The following is an 18647-nucleotide window of genomic DNA, read 5'->3' on the forward strand; positions in this document are numbered from 1 at the left end:
AGAAAATGTCATTATAACCTTACCTTTAGAAAATTTCAACACTCTGTTTGTAAACTTAGACATAAAACATATGCAATCTTTAATTTTTAACAATTGAAAGTTCTGCTACTGTCATAGTGCATTTTGCTGTTCCTAAGGTCCATTAGGATATATGAAAATCATACACACATTCAAAACATATCCTGTTTTGTTAACATTCTTGGCAAGTACATGACAATGCAAGCTGGTCCAAATTTTCTCCTTCTACATAACAAAGGCATGCAAAAATTGAGCACAGTAATGCAAGTGTAAAATTATGTGTAATTAAAGGAAAGAGTACAGGTATACTATTAACCCAGTATCTCAGTTCAAATTTCTGTGGGTTCTTTAAGCATACTGCATTATAGTAAGTACTTGTAGCATTCACAATCTTTTCTGTACATATTAAAAGTTATTAATTTATCAGGGTGCTAGTCAGTAAACCTGACAAAAAATGGCATCTTATTAATAATGCCTGCAGACAACAGTGGACAAGAATCTTGGATGTCTTCTACATTTTAGAATACTTCTATCATCATGTATAGTTTACACATGTAATGCTGTTAATAAAAACTGAATTTCAAAATGTTTCTTAAAATGCACTCATTTATAGGCTGATTGATCTGAGAAATTCAGACTACGGCTTGTTGTATTATAGATGAAGGCTTTAAAGGGCAGCCATAAGCAAAGCCTCTTTAACCCGATAGACCACACAAAGATTTAGCATACATATTTATCCTGCTTTGCATCATTTTTCTATAACTAAGTACCACAAACATGCAGACACCTTACAATCAGTTACTTCTGTGATAGACTGCAGTTCATGAAAGAATTTCCTGGTCCGGTAAATTTGGAATTTTTTTTTTTTAAAGGCTTTTTCTTAATCTTTGGAAAGAAACAGCAGCAAATTCTTTAAAAAACATTTATGCAAACTTCTTGTAGATAAATTAGTTCAAAACACTGCCTAACATTCAGACATGCATCTGAAGTAAAGAAGAAAGTGCTGTGAAGTAGTTGTTATGTAACTAATAAATCAAAACATAGTTCGTTGATAATGAATTTGGTTTTTCTCTGCTCAAAAACACAGAAAATCAAGACAGCCTACCTACTTTCAACTTCAAGTAACTACTCTGTCATCAGTGCCACAAATATACCTGATGTAAAACCAGCCATATTCAAGTTCTGTTCAGCTAAGCCAAAACAAATTATGGACAAAATTCCGGGTAAGGCAGACGGCTTTGATTTTTTAAAGCCATAAAAATCCTTCAAATGACTTAAATTAAAAACATTTTGTTTTTTCATAATTAAATAAATTATAGCTTGATCATTAATTAAGTAATTTATCTGGTAAGCAAGAACCAAACTCCTAAACATTTTCTTTAGCAGCTCTCAATTTTGGTTATACTCATAAACTGTCAACATGCATTTAATTTACAACATGATAGTTTCTATTTGTTGTACTGCTGCCATGCTGCAGTTGTGGCTGCAATTGGAAAAACTTCATGGTTCTTCATGAATGAAAATACTTGGAAAATATTTCACTTCTGCATAAGTTGAAAAAATCTGCCTTAAAGAACAGGAGGAGCACATAGTTCTGTTCGAAGGGACAACACACAAACATCAGGATCGGAAGACGTGAACAGCTCTGACTACATATTGCCTGCAGATAGGGCACTCACTCATCCTCTTGCCACATTTTGTACAAGTGACCATATGCCCACAGTCCAGGAGAACACAGTCAATTGGGGCATCCATGCAAATTTTGCAGAGGTTTTCATCTACACCACTAGGAGGTTTTGAATCTCCTGACGGAACAAAGACAAGTGGGAAAAAGTAGATTAGTATGTTGTGGCAAGAACTAATTAAGAATCAAGGGTAGAGTTTAAAAATGCTATCTAACACTTACCACTGTTTGCTTCATTATTAGAAACTGCAAAAAAAGAAAAATATTTATTTTTTAGTTTTAAAGAATTCTGGCAGTACAAACAGCATGCAACAACATGCTTAAATGCAAAATTATGGGTTAGCTTAAAAATGTCTCTCTAAAATGTAAAAGAGAGAGCAAACACATGTTGTGAACACATTCTTCAGAGTCTGTTCCATCATCTAAAATATATTACATTGGCTAAACTAAATTATTTAAAGATTTTATGTGTGTGTGTGTGTGGGGCGGCACGGTGGCGCAGTGGTAGCGCTGCTGCCTCGCAGTTAGGAGACCCAGGTTTGCTTCCCAGGTCCTCCCTGCGTGGAGTTTGCATGTTCTCCCCGTGTCTGCGTGGGTTTCCTCTGGGCGCTCCGGTTTCCTCCCACAGTCCAAAGACATGCCGGTTAGGTGGATTCAGTGGGTTGGAAAATGGATGGTAGGATATGTGTGTGTGTGTGTGTGTGTGTGTATATATATATATATATATATATATACTAGCTATATATATATATATATATGTATATATATATATACTAGCAAAATACCAAGCTTAGAGGAGAAGTAGTGTGTTAAAGAAGCAATGAAAAGAAAAGGAAACATTTTGAAAATAACGTAACCTGATTGTCAATGTAATTGTTTTGTCACTGTTGTGAGTGATGAGTGTTGTTGTCATATATATATATATATATATATATATATACACACACATAAACATATATATATATACATATCTATACATATATACACACACATATATACTGTACACACACATACATACATACACACACATATATACACACAAATACATATATATATACATACATACATACATACACACACACATACTGTATATAAACATATATATACATATACATACATATCTACATATATACACACACAGCTATTTCAGTATCAGTGCAATACGCTGTTTGTTAAAACGGTTGACTCCGCTCTTACGTGCAATAACAAATCAAATCATTCAGTTGTCTTTGCTCATATGTCATTTTAGAGCTGGACGCCTGGCATCTTTTTTTGGCCACAAGTTCGTTTCTGTTTGGTGTGAGGTTCTGTGTTGTGGAGATTCTCAGGATGGATTGCAGGTGCTCATCAGTGAGGCGACTCCTGTGTGCTGTTTTGTTAGTCTTTATCACTGAGAAGAGCTTCTCACACAGATATGTGCTACCAAACATGCACAAGGTTCGAGCCGCATGTAGACGGACTTTTTGTTCTTCAAAGTCACCAAAGCGCCGTGCAAACTCAGTGCGCAATAACTCTAGCCGCAATAACTTGCAGCATCATAAGGTAGACTTGATTAACGCGGTAAGTGTTCGGCAAGGCAGCTGAAGCGCTGCATTATGGGATCTGTAGTTTATTGTGTTACCAGCGCTTCATATACCGGGCCATTAATAACAATAATACAGTATATAAAATGATCTCGCGGGCGGATATAATTACACGCGGGCGGATGTGGCCCGCCCTTGAGTTTGACACATATGGACTAAATAGAACTTGAAAAGATATATTTTTCAAATGTGATCGCAATTCAGATAGAGTTGACGCAAGACTACAGCCTGCATGCCTCAATAAGTCATCCTCCCTCGCTCTTACTTTTTACCGTTCATCTAATGAATACACTGAGTATGGCTTTACCAAAACAATCATTGATGGCGAATAAAGTATCCGTTATTCGAGTATGTAGATCGGGATATATATATACATATATATATACCCGCGTCGCAGCGAGAAGTAGTGTGTTAAAAAGGTAGAAAAGAAAAGGGAACATTTTAAAAATAACGTAACATGACTGTCAATATACAGTATTTGTTTTGTGAGTGTTACTGAGTGTTGCTGTCATCAAGGATTTGATTATCATTATTTCTTTCAATCAGGTTCGTATTTGTAGGATGTGTTGTGTTCAAGTTACATTCCGTGTTTGTCAATCGTTGTAAAGATGACAGGTTTCATTCATCGATTCGTTTCTTACTGCATCAATAAACAGCTCGTCTTCTTCTTTATCTGAGACCTGACACACTGCATGCACGGGTTTTTTTTACACTGTCTTCCTTTAGCGGGACATTGACTTTTTCCAACGTGTGCTTTGTTTCTGCAGTAGCTGGATTTATGAATATGCTTATTAGACACTTCATATTTTTTGCTGCCTTTTCAATTGTGTAATTCAGTTTTTGTTCAGCGCTCTTTGGAACTGTTGCTTTTATCTGTGCACTGCGTCAGTTCACGTGAGCCACTCGGTGTACATGCATCGAAGGTTCCCAGCTGTGCTGGTGCCATCTCGTGCTATGTCCATGGCTGTATTTAATGTTACCTTAGTCCTGGCACTTAAAACTTTCTCTCGCAGTTTCGCTGAGTTTGTGTCAAACACCACCCTGACCATCTCATCTTCCTCTCCATAAGCACAGTCCTTCACCCGTGAATATTTACCCGTGGCAGTTTGCTATTGGATTGCCGCTGACGGACGGCCTTATATGGGCAGGCACTAAATTACAAACGCCAGCGCAGCCTGTCTATGAACTTAATTTAAAGTGTAGGTTTACATCGTGCTTTGTTTCAGTAGCAGAACTCATGAATATGGTTGTATATGTCACTCGCCGCTTCTTATTGTTTCGCTGCCTTCTCAATTATATAATGCATGTTTTCTTCAGCGCTTTTTGAGGTCTTCCTGGTTTTCTATGTACTGCGTGATTACGTGGGAGGCGTGATGATGTCACACGAAACTCCCCCACGGCGTTGAAGCTCATCTCCATTACAGTAAATGGAGAAAAACTGCTTCCAGTTATGACCATTACGCGTAGAATTTCGATATAAAACCTGCCCAACTTTTGTAAGGAAGTTGTAAGAAATGAACCTGCCAAATTTAAGCCTTCCACCCACACGGGAAGTTGGAGAATTAGTGATGAGTCAGTGAGTGAGTGAGTGAGTGAGTGAGGGCTTTGCCTTTTATTAGTATAGATATATATATCTAACCATCTATTATCCAACCAGCTATATCCTAACTACAGGGTCACGGGGGTCTGCCGGAGCCAATCCCAGCCAACACAGGGCGCAAGGCAGGAAACAAACCCCGGGCAGGGCGCCAGCCCACCACAGTATGTATGTACTGTATATATATATATATATATATATATATACATACACACACACATATATATATACATATACAGACACACACACACATACAAATATTATATACACACATACACACACACACACACACATTATATATATATATATATATATATATATATATATATATATATATATATTATATATACACTCACACTCAGACACATATATATATTATATACACATATATACACACATACATACATACATATACATACATACATACATAAATACACATACATGTATATATATTATACACACACCCACAGTTTATATACATAGTTTTACCCAATTTCTGGAGATCCTTCTGTTCATTATAAAGTCGACTGACCCTTTCCATTAGCTCCCATTTTTCACAGCATCCTTTGTAATTTACAAAATTACGGGCTAAAATCTCCTTAAGCTGCCTAACAGACAGTGAATCGATGTCCTCCACACTATTCAGGTCTGACAAGGATGCTCTACGGCCAGGAACGGACATGTCTTCAACATCTGAAGACTGGAAAATAAATAAACATGCAGTTTAATGTTAATGCACTTGGACTACTGTGAGTTACAATGAGATACAGACAAAATGATCCTGGTATGTACATTAATAAAGACAAATCAGAAAAAAACAAAAAAAGGTTGTACCGGTAAAACATAACTACCTAACTCAAATTAATGTTATAGTTTCTTAGTTAAGCCTACCAGAATCTTTCACATCCCATTTTTATTATATATGATAAGAAACACATTTTTTCAATTAATTTTTTTAAACAATATTAGTAAAAATTTATTCATATCGACACAAAGTTAAATCCTTCAGTTCTAGAGGTCACCAAAACCCAGTAGCATTAAAATTTAAAATAAAGTAAAAACAAAAACAAAAAAAAAAAGCGGGGGAACAAAATGGCTCTTTCAAAGACAAAGAACCTGTATTTCTTTTTATGGTGCCCAAACAACTTTCATTTTGAGAATGTACTGAATTTTGGGAAAAGTGAGCTCTGGGTGACCTATGAGCCAGCTTCAAATGCAAGGATAATAATGTGTGTTTATTAATATAAATGTTTGCTTGAAGATGACCGTAATGACATATCAGTTGAGTTTTCAATAGAGAGAAGCCTCTACGTATTAAAAGTCAACCCTGTGCTATGATACCTGCGCATCTTCTTCTGTCCGGGGCTCATCTCCTAGTGTTGGTGTCTCTGCCTCTCGGCTGGAAAAAGTTGACGTTGCTGTAGTCTACAGGAAAGTTTAATATCCACACCAAGTTACAATTGTCAACAAATCAAGGTGAACAAATGTTTAAAAGTAATGAATGTTTTCTTTTTGAAATATTTCAACATACAAGATTGAACACATCCTTTCCTAAATGAGAATAAATATTTTAAAAATACTGCAATCAAGAACAATGTAATAAATTTCAAACTACAGAGTGGAGATGTACTGAAAATGGATATTTAGGGCAAACTATCTTTAGTCTTAAGAGTAATAAAAAAAAAAAAAAAAGTAAAATTTGTAACCACTAGTAGTCATGAAGCATAATACTCTTCTTCCTAGGAGGTCAATATATACCATACTTCAAAAATATTTTCTGCAATGAATTAGTACTGGAATACATCCAGTGAGAATTTCTCCCTACCAAGCACCTTAATAATGCTGAAATAAATGTGCTTTCAGTTTGTGGTCATTCAATTAATTGGAAATTTCAACTGCAGAAACATAAAACACATCAGGTCAAATCTTATCCGCAACAGTACTTTTAGGGATGTTCCAATAGTCATGACTGTGCCCATTTTGCAATGCTCGCCAACTGTGTTTAGTGCAGTCCAGTTTTATTCAATGCAAAGATGGTAACAATCACAAAACATTTCTAATGATGTGAGATAATATGAAGAAGTCAATTAAATATAAAAGACTATATAAAATTATAGAAGATAACGAAACTATACCTGCTGATCTTCAATAAGCATCTGGAAAGCACCTTGAGTGGCTGATGATGTTTCATTACCTACAGACCCTGGCTGAGGGGCCTGGGATGGGTTAACACTGCTTCTCATTCTTTCCACGGCAGACTGCTGACTCAATACAAGCTGCACCAGGTCCTCTTTTTCAGTACACATCTCAGTGGAGACCTCATGCAGAGAAAGGTAGTCACGCAGTTCCTTCACCTTTAACTTCATGAGTTCTCCTCTTTCAAAGGCTGTGACATGTAAACGATGGCAGATAAAGCACATGCAAGGGCCCAAGAGCTGTGAGGAACAGTTGCTGCAGAAATTCTTCTTGCAATCTATACATACGAGCTGAGGAGCCACAAAAGAAAACAAAACACACACACAAAAAAAAGAGTTTAGAGTATAAAAACCAAATGGCAAAAACGAACCTGCAGAAACACAAGAGTCTGACACTAAAGAGATAGCTTAAAATTCTACTACCTTTTAATCACCCCCTGCAGTAATAAAGTAAATATTCTTTTAGTGGTTCAGCGAGACTTTAATGTGCTGACTGTTTCGCAGAGCTCCAGAATGAATGTGCCTACCTGCCATAATTTTCAACATTTTAAACTTTACCTCTATATCAAATAACATGTTAGCCATGGCCAATGGTTTTATTGGGCTGCTCATTCTTGACATTCAACAAGTAAATGACAGTTCTTCCATATGCTTCTTAAGGCTACTAACTCCCTGGGGACACACTTATTTTCCTGGCAAACATAAGGCTATAAATGACCAATTTAGAGCCAATTCTGCCAAAAATCAAAGAAATCCTATAGATAGTCTTTATACAAACTCGAGATGAACAGCAATGCAATTTGTGAGATCAATGGTTTGGCCCTGGATATCTACCCATGCTTGTCATTATTACGCTGCTTGCTGAAAATGGTTTTCAGCTGAAAGTGATCCTAGATTTCTTAAGGACATCTGGTACTTTGTATTTTATTTTCATGGTGGAATACTTCTGAAGAATTTTCTCATCTCTGAAAAGGGAAGTATACTTACAACAAGAAATAAAACAAAAAACAAACTCACTCAGAATAACATAATTACATAATTACCAAACTCAAGCAATGCAGGGCTCAGGTGCTGTAATGGATTACAGAAAAAGCTAATGCCTGTCCCTCTTTCCACCACCTTCTTCCATTGACCAATCCACCCAAACCAACACACACACTCTTACTGCATCACTTCAACTGCTATGGCCAGAGCTGAACCCACTCTGATTATCAGTATGGGCAGTCTATAATTGATGACCAAGTGAGGAGACAACTATGGAGGCTACACACAGGAAAAGGCATGGAACTGGATGGAGTCAACCTTCAAATATTTAAGGCCTGAGCTGACCAGCTTTGTGGTATCCTCTGCTGCCTGTTCACTCTGTCACTAAGGGCCCAGAAAATGTCAGGTGTTGTGGAAAACATCCTGCATTATTCCAGTTCCAAATTTTCACTTAATGACTACAGACAGATGACTTTAACGTCCCACACCATGAATACCTTTGAGAGGCTTATCTTGGACCTGTATGACTCCTCTTGCAGTAGACCACCTGTACCCACTGCAGTTTGGCTAATGGACAAAGAAAAGTAGACGATTCAATGATCTATCTGCTCCACAAGGCTTGTTCCCACCTGAACTATGCTGGCAGCACTTTGTTTTAAACTCCAATTATAATTTTTGTTTACTGGCTACATACTGAAGGTGCAATAAAAAGTTAAAAACAAAAAGTACATACCACCTTGGAAGTTTTCATATTTTATTGTTATACAACTTTGAATCACAACAAATTTAGTTTGGCTTTTTTACACTGTGTTAGATGTATTATTTATATAGACCACTTTGCAGATCAGTTTTCACTTTGACATTAAAAACCTTTTCTGTTGATCACTGTCCAAAATGCCAAATTAAATCTACTGTTGTGCAGCAATAAAATGGGAAAATTTCTAATGGGGTAAGCTTTTTTAATAGGCAGTGAATTTTTAAATTAAACTATTCAACCTACTTAGTGAACATTATCCAATTTTCGAATTGCTGGGACCAAAGGCTATCATAGAAATCAGCCCTAAATGGGGTGCCTTTTTTTTTTTTTTTGCAAGGCACACATACACATATTAATTCCAGGCTAAATCACAAGTCACCCACTAACCCAACATGAGTGTTTTGGCATGCAGCACAAAACCTAATCAGACACAGGAAAAAAGAGCCAACTCCACACAAATGGTGAAAGGCATACACTTTGAACCCAGTACTGTATCTTGTAGTTGTGAAGGCACCTGCACTAACTGCAAAGATGCAATTCATAATGCATTCTCACCACTGTGAATTCTTTGCAAATGTAATATGCGTCACCGTTGCATTTGTATGGGAAGAACAGCAACAGGCTATAGGAGCATAGTGGCACAGGCGCCATAACAACACAGGTTAGAGTGATACGGCCTCCCAGGTGCATCTCCACCCTGGAAATTGGAGATTTTTTTCTTTTTATTTGAAAGCATGCTAACATTTCTCCCTTTTACCAATTTAAATATTTTATAATTTTTGCATTTTTTAATGGTAGTTTTTCTGAAATAATATTTGCATCATAGATAATCAATATATATATTTCTATTATATAAAAAAATCCTGGGATGAGACGAAACTTTTTAGCCTGGGACGAGACGAGATGAGACTTTTTCAGAGAAATAATTTCATGTTCCGCAAGACGAGACTTTGTGTCAAGAGATTTAACCATGCCCGGGGTCGGAAATTACAGACAAAGAGTAGAAGACAAAGTAGAATGTTGTAAAGAGGTTCAAAAACGTTGGCAAGATACACATGCAGAGCAGGTTAGAGATAATGAAAGTCTCCAAAAAAAATTATAGCAAAGATCGCATTAGTGCAAAAAAATGAAAATTATTACTCGTTGAAATAACAGAACAGCGAAAAGAGATTGAATATATATGGACATAGGTGATATGACAGAAGTATGCAGATATTGTTCGGATTTAAAGTTTAGGACGGAGACTTGTAGATCGTCTAATTTGTGTTGCCATCAGGGTAAAGTAATGTTTCTTCCCAATGAAGAGGTGTATCTGTGGGAATTAAAAGATTTGTTGTTTGGTGAAAGTGAAATCCACATACGTGAGTGGCAGAGACGCAAAGTGGCTGGCACATAGCACAGGTCAGGGGGTTGGTGAGTGAAGCCCCCTAATTCTACAAACTATTTTAGAAATATAATACATAGTCATATGTGGTGTTTCCAACTATTTGAAACACAACTTAAGTCTTGATCTCCTTATAACCAAGTATTCAACTCATTCTTACCAACCAGTCAACCTCCCTTTGTTATATATTGAATCTTTCACAGCGCACAAAAATAGAAACTGGTTTATTCCAATCTATATCTTTCATTACACAGGTAATTATTCCCATTGATAAAAACCTTTGTGTAGACCATATTTTTTCCACCACTAATATTAAATGAGATCTTACTTTTTAGTTCTAATGCTCCGATTCAAGCTGGGTGAGGTGAAGTGGTAAAAGCCGCTTAAAACAAAGCAGAGTCCAAAGTGCAGTGCTTTGTATTCTGAAAAAAAAAAAAGGATCTACTATCTGCCCAACTTGATGTGAATAATCTGTACTGCTACAGACACAGAAACAGAGGCCTCCGACTGGTCCAGGTTTATAGCCCTATGTGAGTTTAGTGAAAAAGTTAATTCACTGCCTGCCTCCAGAGTTTAAACTTTTATTGGGAAAGTTGAGCCCTTTCACTAGTGAGAAAAGCGTTATATAAATGTAAAGAATTATTATTATTATTATTTACACAGCATTAAATATAAAACTTATTAAAGATGACTATAATACAAAACACTGTATGGTGAACGGGGTGAGTAACCTGTTGTTTCAGACCCAGTCAACTAACTCCCACAATTATCTCCGTACATATCCAACAGGAGATGGTTTTTGAAACATGGTCTTGGGGTTCAATTATGGCATTATTCAAATGATCACTGGCTATGTAGAGCTGGTGTGACTGCTTCGCCAACATTCTTTAGTTAAACATTCATGGTATATGCTAAACTCGTTTGTCCAGTCAACTTATGGGTGCTGTTAGCCACCGACTGTCAACAAGATTAAGTGCTGTTTTTTCTATAATAAAGGTGGCATGGTGGTAAGCTCTACTACCTCATAGCTCCAGGTTCGTAAATTCGATTCTTGGCTTGGTTATATTGCTTATGTAGAGCTTATCTGTTTTTTTGTTTGTTTTTCCCCTCCCACATCCCAAAGGCAGGCCTATTAGGCTAATGTGCGGCTCTGAATTGTCTTACTATAAGTGCCAGTCCATCACAGGGCATACCTCCACACTGGCTCCTGTCTTGTGCCTAGTGTGGCCAGGATAGGGACTAGTTTACTTCAATCCCGAAAGAACCCCTGATCAGCAGGCTACAACACAGATAGAGGGATTTTCAATGATGATGATGAAATAAAAAATACACATTGAAGTAACTAGTTTTTCCAGCTTTGGTTGATGATCAATGGTAACTCAAAGACTGAACTGTATTAATTTATTGCAGGGAAAATGTATTTTATGTGTGGTGTAGTGCTAAGGCTTTGGACTTCAGACCCTGAGGTTGTGGGTTCAAATCCCACTCCTGACATTGTGTGACTGTGAGCAAGTCATTTGACCTACTTGTGCTCCAATTGGAAAACCAAAAAATGAAATGTAACCAATTGTATCATAAATCCTGCAAGTCATTTTGAATAAAGGCATCAGAAATGTAATGTAAATGTAAATGACCTGCACCCAAATGACTTAATCTGAAGAAAACTATGACTGCCTACAGACTCATTTAGGATACTGTATCTGAAAAATAATTTGCAATAAAAAAACTTTCCAAAGGTACTAATAAACATGACAAAAATAATGAACTTGCTTCTATAATGTGTGGCACTAAGTATTCAACTGCAAAGAAAATAGTGAGTTATAAATTTTACATAGAAACTGAATTACAAATAATTAACAATCATTATAAAAATGCCAGCAGTTTTGAGGTTTTGAAATATTTTGTTTATGGCGGTCAATATTTTACTTCCACCCTCAGGCTTCAATGCATCATTTAGTTATTCAACTTAAACAAAAGTTGCACATCAGGGAATGGAAGTTAGTGCACTGATTTCTCGTAAACTTTTTAAACCATTTGTTATTCATGTTATTAACTCAAATTAACAATTTCCGTCTGCTTACCACATGTGTGAGTGTGGCACATAATGCTGCTGCCCATGGGGGAGGCTGCTCTACCGTAAGGCAACGCCTGCTATTCTGAAAAGTCTGTGCCTGTGTCTTATTAACAGCCATGAAAAAGCAGACCCTGATGCTGGAGTAAGTGATTAGATGGTAGTTAAGGAAATTCAAGGAATGAAAATAGACTTCTCACTACTGTAACGCAATACAATTGTTATCACTATCACATTTTGGTAAGAGTTTTAACTTTAATATTCAAAGGCTTAAAACTACATAGTACGAGTATAAGAGATTGAACTGCTAACACCAATGAGAATGTCTCTTTCCCCGTTAGAAGTATTTATGTCTTATGTCTAACCCTAACCCTCTCCTAATTTAAATGAAGCTTGTATGAGTATTTACTGTTTATTTTTTCACTTTTATTTAATACTTCTATTTTGATTTGGGAATAGCGATTTCATTTGTTTGTTGTTAGATCTCGGTGCTATCGTGTCTTTGTAGTGCTATTTGTGGATGCTTGTTACTGTGACACAAATTCTCCCTGTTAAGAGGGCACCTCCAAAGTCGCAATGCATGAGGGTATAGGAGTGAGGCAATTTAAACTGGTGTTGCGTCTGTCACCTTGTTCAACTTTATGACAGCCTCCAAATATCTTGCTTTCTAGTTAGTTTTGAACCTCAGGTAGTCAGGAATCCTATTTTGTATTTTCAACAATGAACCCTGGTTTACATTTCGGGCTTTGGTACTTTAGTATTTACTGCATTGCCCTGGTCTTCTGGTATACACGTAGTCTTTCATGTCCCTGTCCAGTGTTTTACTTCTCCTTGTGGCTTGCCAGTTTTTCCACCCTTGGCAGCACAGACACATGGTGCCATCTGCAAGTGAAAACAACTTACCATACTTAAAACAAAAAACCAAAAAAACAAACAAACAACTTGACCAATACTTGCTAGCTTTTCAATATGCCTTTTTGCAAATTTAAGGCCTCCAAGGTGCTGAACAAAAAAGAATTGTGTAGCCTGTGTCACAAGTAGTACAGTATTGGTAGTAGCAGTAGTTCAGCTATCCTACACGTTTAGCAAATTTAATAAACATCTGTTAAATCATTTTATATTTAATATGGATAATATGAAGGTAGATGGAATTTTACATTGTTAAACCCAATTTAGGGTCATTGAAGCTAGCTATGTTGGCAGACTCGGGTGCAAGGTGGGAAGCCACCATATACAGGGTGCCAGATCATTGTTAGGGTCACTCATGCCACTCTCATGCTTACACAAGGCCAAATTGGATTTATCTATTTAATAAAACCTGCAAAATTGACAACCCAGCCACAGATAATTCCCATACTTGTTTACTAAAGAAGATGTGGCTACATATACCTGTTCTTTTAGGTGACATATTAAAATGGAAAAATACACAAAAAATGATTAACTGAACAATCAATTGATTAATTATACAATCCAATACTGTCAGCACAGTCCCAAAAACAGATTGCAAAGTATGAAGCATCCACAAAATGTTTTCCAAAATAGTCAATATTAACTCAGGAGTCTAATAAAACAGTTTTGGAATAAAAACTTCCAGAAATAAAGAAAAATTATTGTGTTTCACCTGATATGAATACCTATGCAAAATCAGAAAGGGTCATGGCACTTTACCTTTATCTACTTGGCAAAGCAGACAGATGCTGTTATGAAACTCAGTGAAACTCTCACCCTCCCCAAAAATAATATTAGTAAGCAGTATAAGTCAAACAGGACAGACAAGAGTGTACATTCAAACCGTATCAGTTAAAGGACCATAGTATTTCCCAGTGTGCCTCATCACAAGAACAGAAACTCGTTTTCCACACTCATGCCTGCCAAGGAACAGCTACCATAACACTGGGCAATAAGCTGCCAATGCTATGTTTAGAAGGCACCACAATGACAACAGTGAACAGGCTGAACGGCAAAAATGAACAACATTTATGAATGCATTTACAGGAAAAAAAATGCGGCAACATGATTTAGACATAAATAACATGTAATTATTGAAACATATGTAAATGAGAGCAATATAATTTATGGTTTAAGACAATTTTTATTTTTCTGCAAAATCTTAGACTTAAACATTGTCACTGAAATAATATTTAAATACCTTTGAAAAATATAAAAATGCCAATTAAAGAAGCAATAAGAAAATAGACCCCTAGGTGTAGATTTTTTAATTAAGGGTACACCAGTGAGCAACCGCCAATAATCCACACTGAACCATATCAGCTCCATTCATCTTAAAAAATATTTGAGCTCAAAAAACTGAATATCTACCATTAGGTTGTGGCACAATGACTAAACAAGACAGCACCTATTGATCATTCCACTGCTTTACATGTTTCGGTCATTTAAATTACTCAAAGCTCATTGGCTTTTGACTCCATGTTTCAAACATTTGTGTTTTACGTGTTCCAAATGCTCTCTGCATATGCTGCTGCCTTGGACCCACTACTATCTAGGATTACACCAACATCAAAAAAAGGGGCCTTTTAAAGAGGTTGGGTTGATATTTGGGTATTAAAGCATCAGCACTAAACTCTAAAAAGGAAGCACAAACTCCAGCAATTTACTCATCCTGGCAGAAGGCATTTTAAAAGTTTAACGAATGTTCTACGGTTCCATTAACCTTCCTAAATTTCAGAAATTCAGAATATCACTTAAGGCGGCACGGTGGCGTGGTTCACTTCTCGGGTCCTCCCTGCGTGGAGTTTGCATGTTCTCCCCGTGTCTGCGTGGGTTTCCTCCGGGTGCTCCGGTTTCCTCCCACAGTCCAAAGACATGCAGGTTAGGTGCATTGGCGATCCTAAATTGTCCCTAGTGTGTGCATGTACCCTGCGGTGGGCTGGCGCCCTGCCCGGGGTTTGTTTACTGCCTTGCGCCCTGTGTTGGTTGGGATTGGCTCCAGCAGACCCTAGTGCCGGGCGGTATACCGGTTCATACCAAAAACCGTTTTTTTATTTTTTTTATACCGCAACACCGGTTTAAATTGCCTAGCGGCGTTGAGCGTGGCGCGCGGAAACTGTTCAAGTGGGGACCTTTTTCACTGCTACACCGCTAAACACAGAGTTGTTGCACTAGGGCTCTTTTTCACTGCTACACCACCAAATAGTGGGCGGTAGCGTAGGTATGCCGCGGGGTGAAAATGGACAGAGAGCATTCCGAAACTGAACTAAAAGTAAAGTTGAACATGATGAACAGAAGAACTTTTGCCGAAAAAAAGGAGTCACGTCCATCACCTGGAGATATGTTTAGTTTTAAAAGGTCAGATGTGTAAATACTGTTTCTATACTACTGGAAAATACTGCAAGCCAAGTTGTACTTGGTTTATTTGCTTTCAATACAGTGTAATGTACCTGGGTACTGTGTAATAGTGTGACGACATGTTGACTTTATTCTCGTAATTTGTCATTAAAGTAGACCATCGTAAACTAAACTTCATCATAAAATGAATATTTAATTTACTAGATTTTCTCAAACCCCGTCATAAGTTATGTAGCACATTAAATGCTTTGTGTTAAGTGATTCTTAAACTGTCTTCTTCTTGTACTAAGAGGAGGCGCCGGCAGCGATCACCGCACAGAATACATTCACTTCATGATCTTCCTGCTCTCTGAACATTTAGAATGCTAAGATAAATACTTAATATAATTTTCATGGTGAAATGCATTAAAGCATGCATTAATCATATGGGGGCACGGCGGCGTGCCTGCCTTGCATTTGGATGTTTTTCTGGTGGGTTTACTCGTCGTGCTTCAGTTTCCTTTCAAAGTCATGTAGGATGAGGGGTTTTGTTGTGCTATATTGACCCTGCTAGTGTATGTTTTGCTTGTATTCATCCTGCGATGTGCTGGCTACTCGTTCAGAGATGGGCACAACTCTGAATGGATGGCATAATTAAACATGTATAACGAAGATATTTTTAAAGTTCTGAACACTCCGTGGGCTAAGTTTATAACTAGTTTTAATTTCACAAAGACGTTTATCGTGTGGTGATTGGTTATGTGGTGAAAGAAAAAGGAAGGAAGGAAAAAGGAACTGGGGTTTTGGTACGTCAGATAGAGACAGCATGCATGCAATAAAGATAACCCGCTCAGAAGAACATGCATTGAATTCTGTGTTTGTGTCTCCGACCAGCAGATCAGAAACCCAACATTTGCACAATTAAGTTAAACCTGTGCAATACCCATTCATACATCCAGTTTTTTGGAGCCTCGTCACACCTGCCATAAAGTTCTCTACACTGAACATACACCTGGGGACCACTTACTGCGAGGGAGCAGCACTACCGCCTCACTACTGTGCATGTGTAATACCTGCTTTAATGCATTTCATCATGAAAATGATATCAAGTATTTATCTTAGCATTCTAAATTTTCAGAAAGCAGGAATATCATGAAGTGAATGGATTCTGTATGGTGATTGCTGTCTTCTCTTAGTGCGAAGGAACTCAGTTTAAGAAGCGTAGTGATTAACCACTGGGTCGGGGAACGTAACACAAAGCATTTAATGTGCTGCATTAATTTATGACGGGGTAAATTAAGTAATTGATTAAACATTGATTTTAGGAAGAAGTTTAGTTTACGACATTCTACTTTAATTATTAAGTAAATTATGAGAATAAAGTGGAAATGTCGACTTTAATCTCAACATAAACAGCGAGAATAAAGTGGAAATGTTGACTTTGTTCTCGACATATAGTTTGGTTTTTTCTTCCCAGTATAGCTTAGCTTGAAGCAAGGTCCATATTAATGCAGTTTGCCTAAATGATGGTTCAATTGGTAAAGATGTCATCACCAAGTTGCACTTGTTTTATTTTAATTTGGTGAATACTGTGTAATGCACCTGGGCTTGAAGTCTTGAAGTAATAGTGCAACTATCAGTAATAATACTATTATTTATTTTATTGTTATTATTTATTAGTTTAAATATTATGCAGTTTAATGATGATAAAGTTGTTTAAAAGGTCACTTTAACGTGTCAGTGGACAGAGATTGTTAACATTAACAGAAAGTGTAGTTGGTTTACAAAAAATATTAAAGACATATTCGGTACAATACAATTTTTGACAAGCACTTCTGGATATTTTACTAAGTCTAAATGCCTCTTTGTATGGTTGAAAATATGTTGTCAAAATTATGGTTTGTTTTTGCAAAATTTGTTCAATAAAAAGGTTCTATATTTTGACTGCATCTGTCATGCACTGTGATACCTTCTACATTAGTGCCACCTCCTTGAAAACTATCACTTTATGGGGCAATGCAAAACTGTATTAATACTTGTGTGCAAATTAAAATGTTTTTTTTTGTACAATGTACAATACTCTTGACAGTGGAATAGGTTATTCTTAGCCAGTAATTGCAGTGGAAAATGTGGTTAACATCCACTCATGCATGGGGAAAAAAATACTGTTGAATACCGTGAAACCGGGATAATTTAGAAAGATACCGTGAAATAGAATTTTGGTCATACCGCCCACCCCTAGCAGACCCCTGTGACCCTATAGTTAGGATATAGCGGGTTGGATAATGGATGGATAATATCACGTAGGTCCTAATAATGAAGATTATATACTATATTTATTTTATTTTCAATAGAGCTTTTAATGATAATAGAAATAACTAACTGGCCTACTTTAGAGCAATGGATTACATAACAAATTTCTATTTGGATTCAGTACAGAAAGCTCTTAAGACACTCAAGCACAGCATTTTTACCTTCTTAAAGAAAGAATCAAACCTCCTTCCACAGGTTTTACAGGTGGGTTCCGGAGCAGGGGATGAAGGAAAGGCATTGTAGCCAGAGTTAGTGTATGCCTCACGCTGGCTGTTTCCATTCCTCTCGTCTGCAGATTGGGTGTCCAGACATAGCCAGTTACAGCATGAGGCCCACATTATCAGTGTCTAAAAACATAGAAAACAAGCAAAAGTTGATAAAAGAAAAGGGAAAAAGAATTATTTTCAAAAAGTAGCGTAACAGTTTTGAGTGTTTTTATTGTTTTCAGACTGTAAACTTCTATAGAATATACACAATAATATCAAAGGGTTAGAACACTTTTGCTTATCTTATGTGCATTTGGTACACTGCATCATTTTTTTTTCCAACAATCAAGTTTTATATAAAATGGAAAGGCATATATGATGGTGCAAAAAAAATAACTGTCCACTTTAACCCCTTGAATAGATAATTTAAAGATAACTCCAATTATAAATATTTACATGAAATATCACTATGGCTACTGTGACTGAAATGGATGGAACCTCAAAGGAAGTCCAAACAAACACTATATAAGTAGTATGTTACATTCTAGCCATTCCTTGTACCTGATTAAT

The 18647-nt window shown here is 36.8% G+C and overlaps 1 protein-coding gene across 3 annotated transcripts in view; it reads right to left on the minus strand.

The window, feature by feature from the left end:
* Positions 1–18647, minus strand: part of rffl (ring finger and FYVE-like domain containing E3 ubiquitin protein ligase) — a 68018-nt gene that overhangs the window by 843 nt on the left and 48528 nt on the right. For all 3 annotated transcript variants that reach the window (XM_039756599.1, XM_039756598.1, XM_039756600.1), the window contains 6 exons: positions 18033–18218; positions 7018–7368; positions 6224–6307; positions 5372–5582; positions 1925–1948; positions 1–1823 (listed from right to left, as the gene is read on the minus strand). The exon at positions 1–1823 is cut by the window's left edge and continues 843 nt beyond it. In XM_039756599.1, the coding sequence (XP_039612533.1) occupies positions 1639–1823; positions 1925–1948; positions 5372–5582; positions 6224–6307; positions 7018–7368; positions 18033–18209 (1032 nt within the window). In that variant the 5' untranslated portion in view covers positions 18210–18218 and the 3' untranslated portion in view covers positions 1–1638. The remainder of the gene's footprint in view (positions 1824–1924; positions 1949–5371; positions 5583–6223; positions 6308–7017; positions 7369–18032; positions 18219–18647) is intronic.

This window comes from Polypterus senegalus, chromosome 6 (genome assembly GCF_016835505.1).
Source record: "Polypterus senegalus isolate Bchr_013 chromosome 6, ASM1683550v1, whole genome shotgun sequence".
Taxonomy (NCBI): domain Eukaryota; kingdom Metazoa; phylum Chordata; class Cladistia; order Polypteriformes; family Polypteridae; genus Polypterus; species Polypterus senegalus.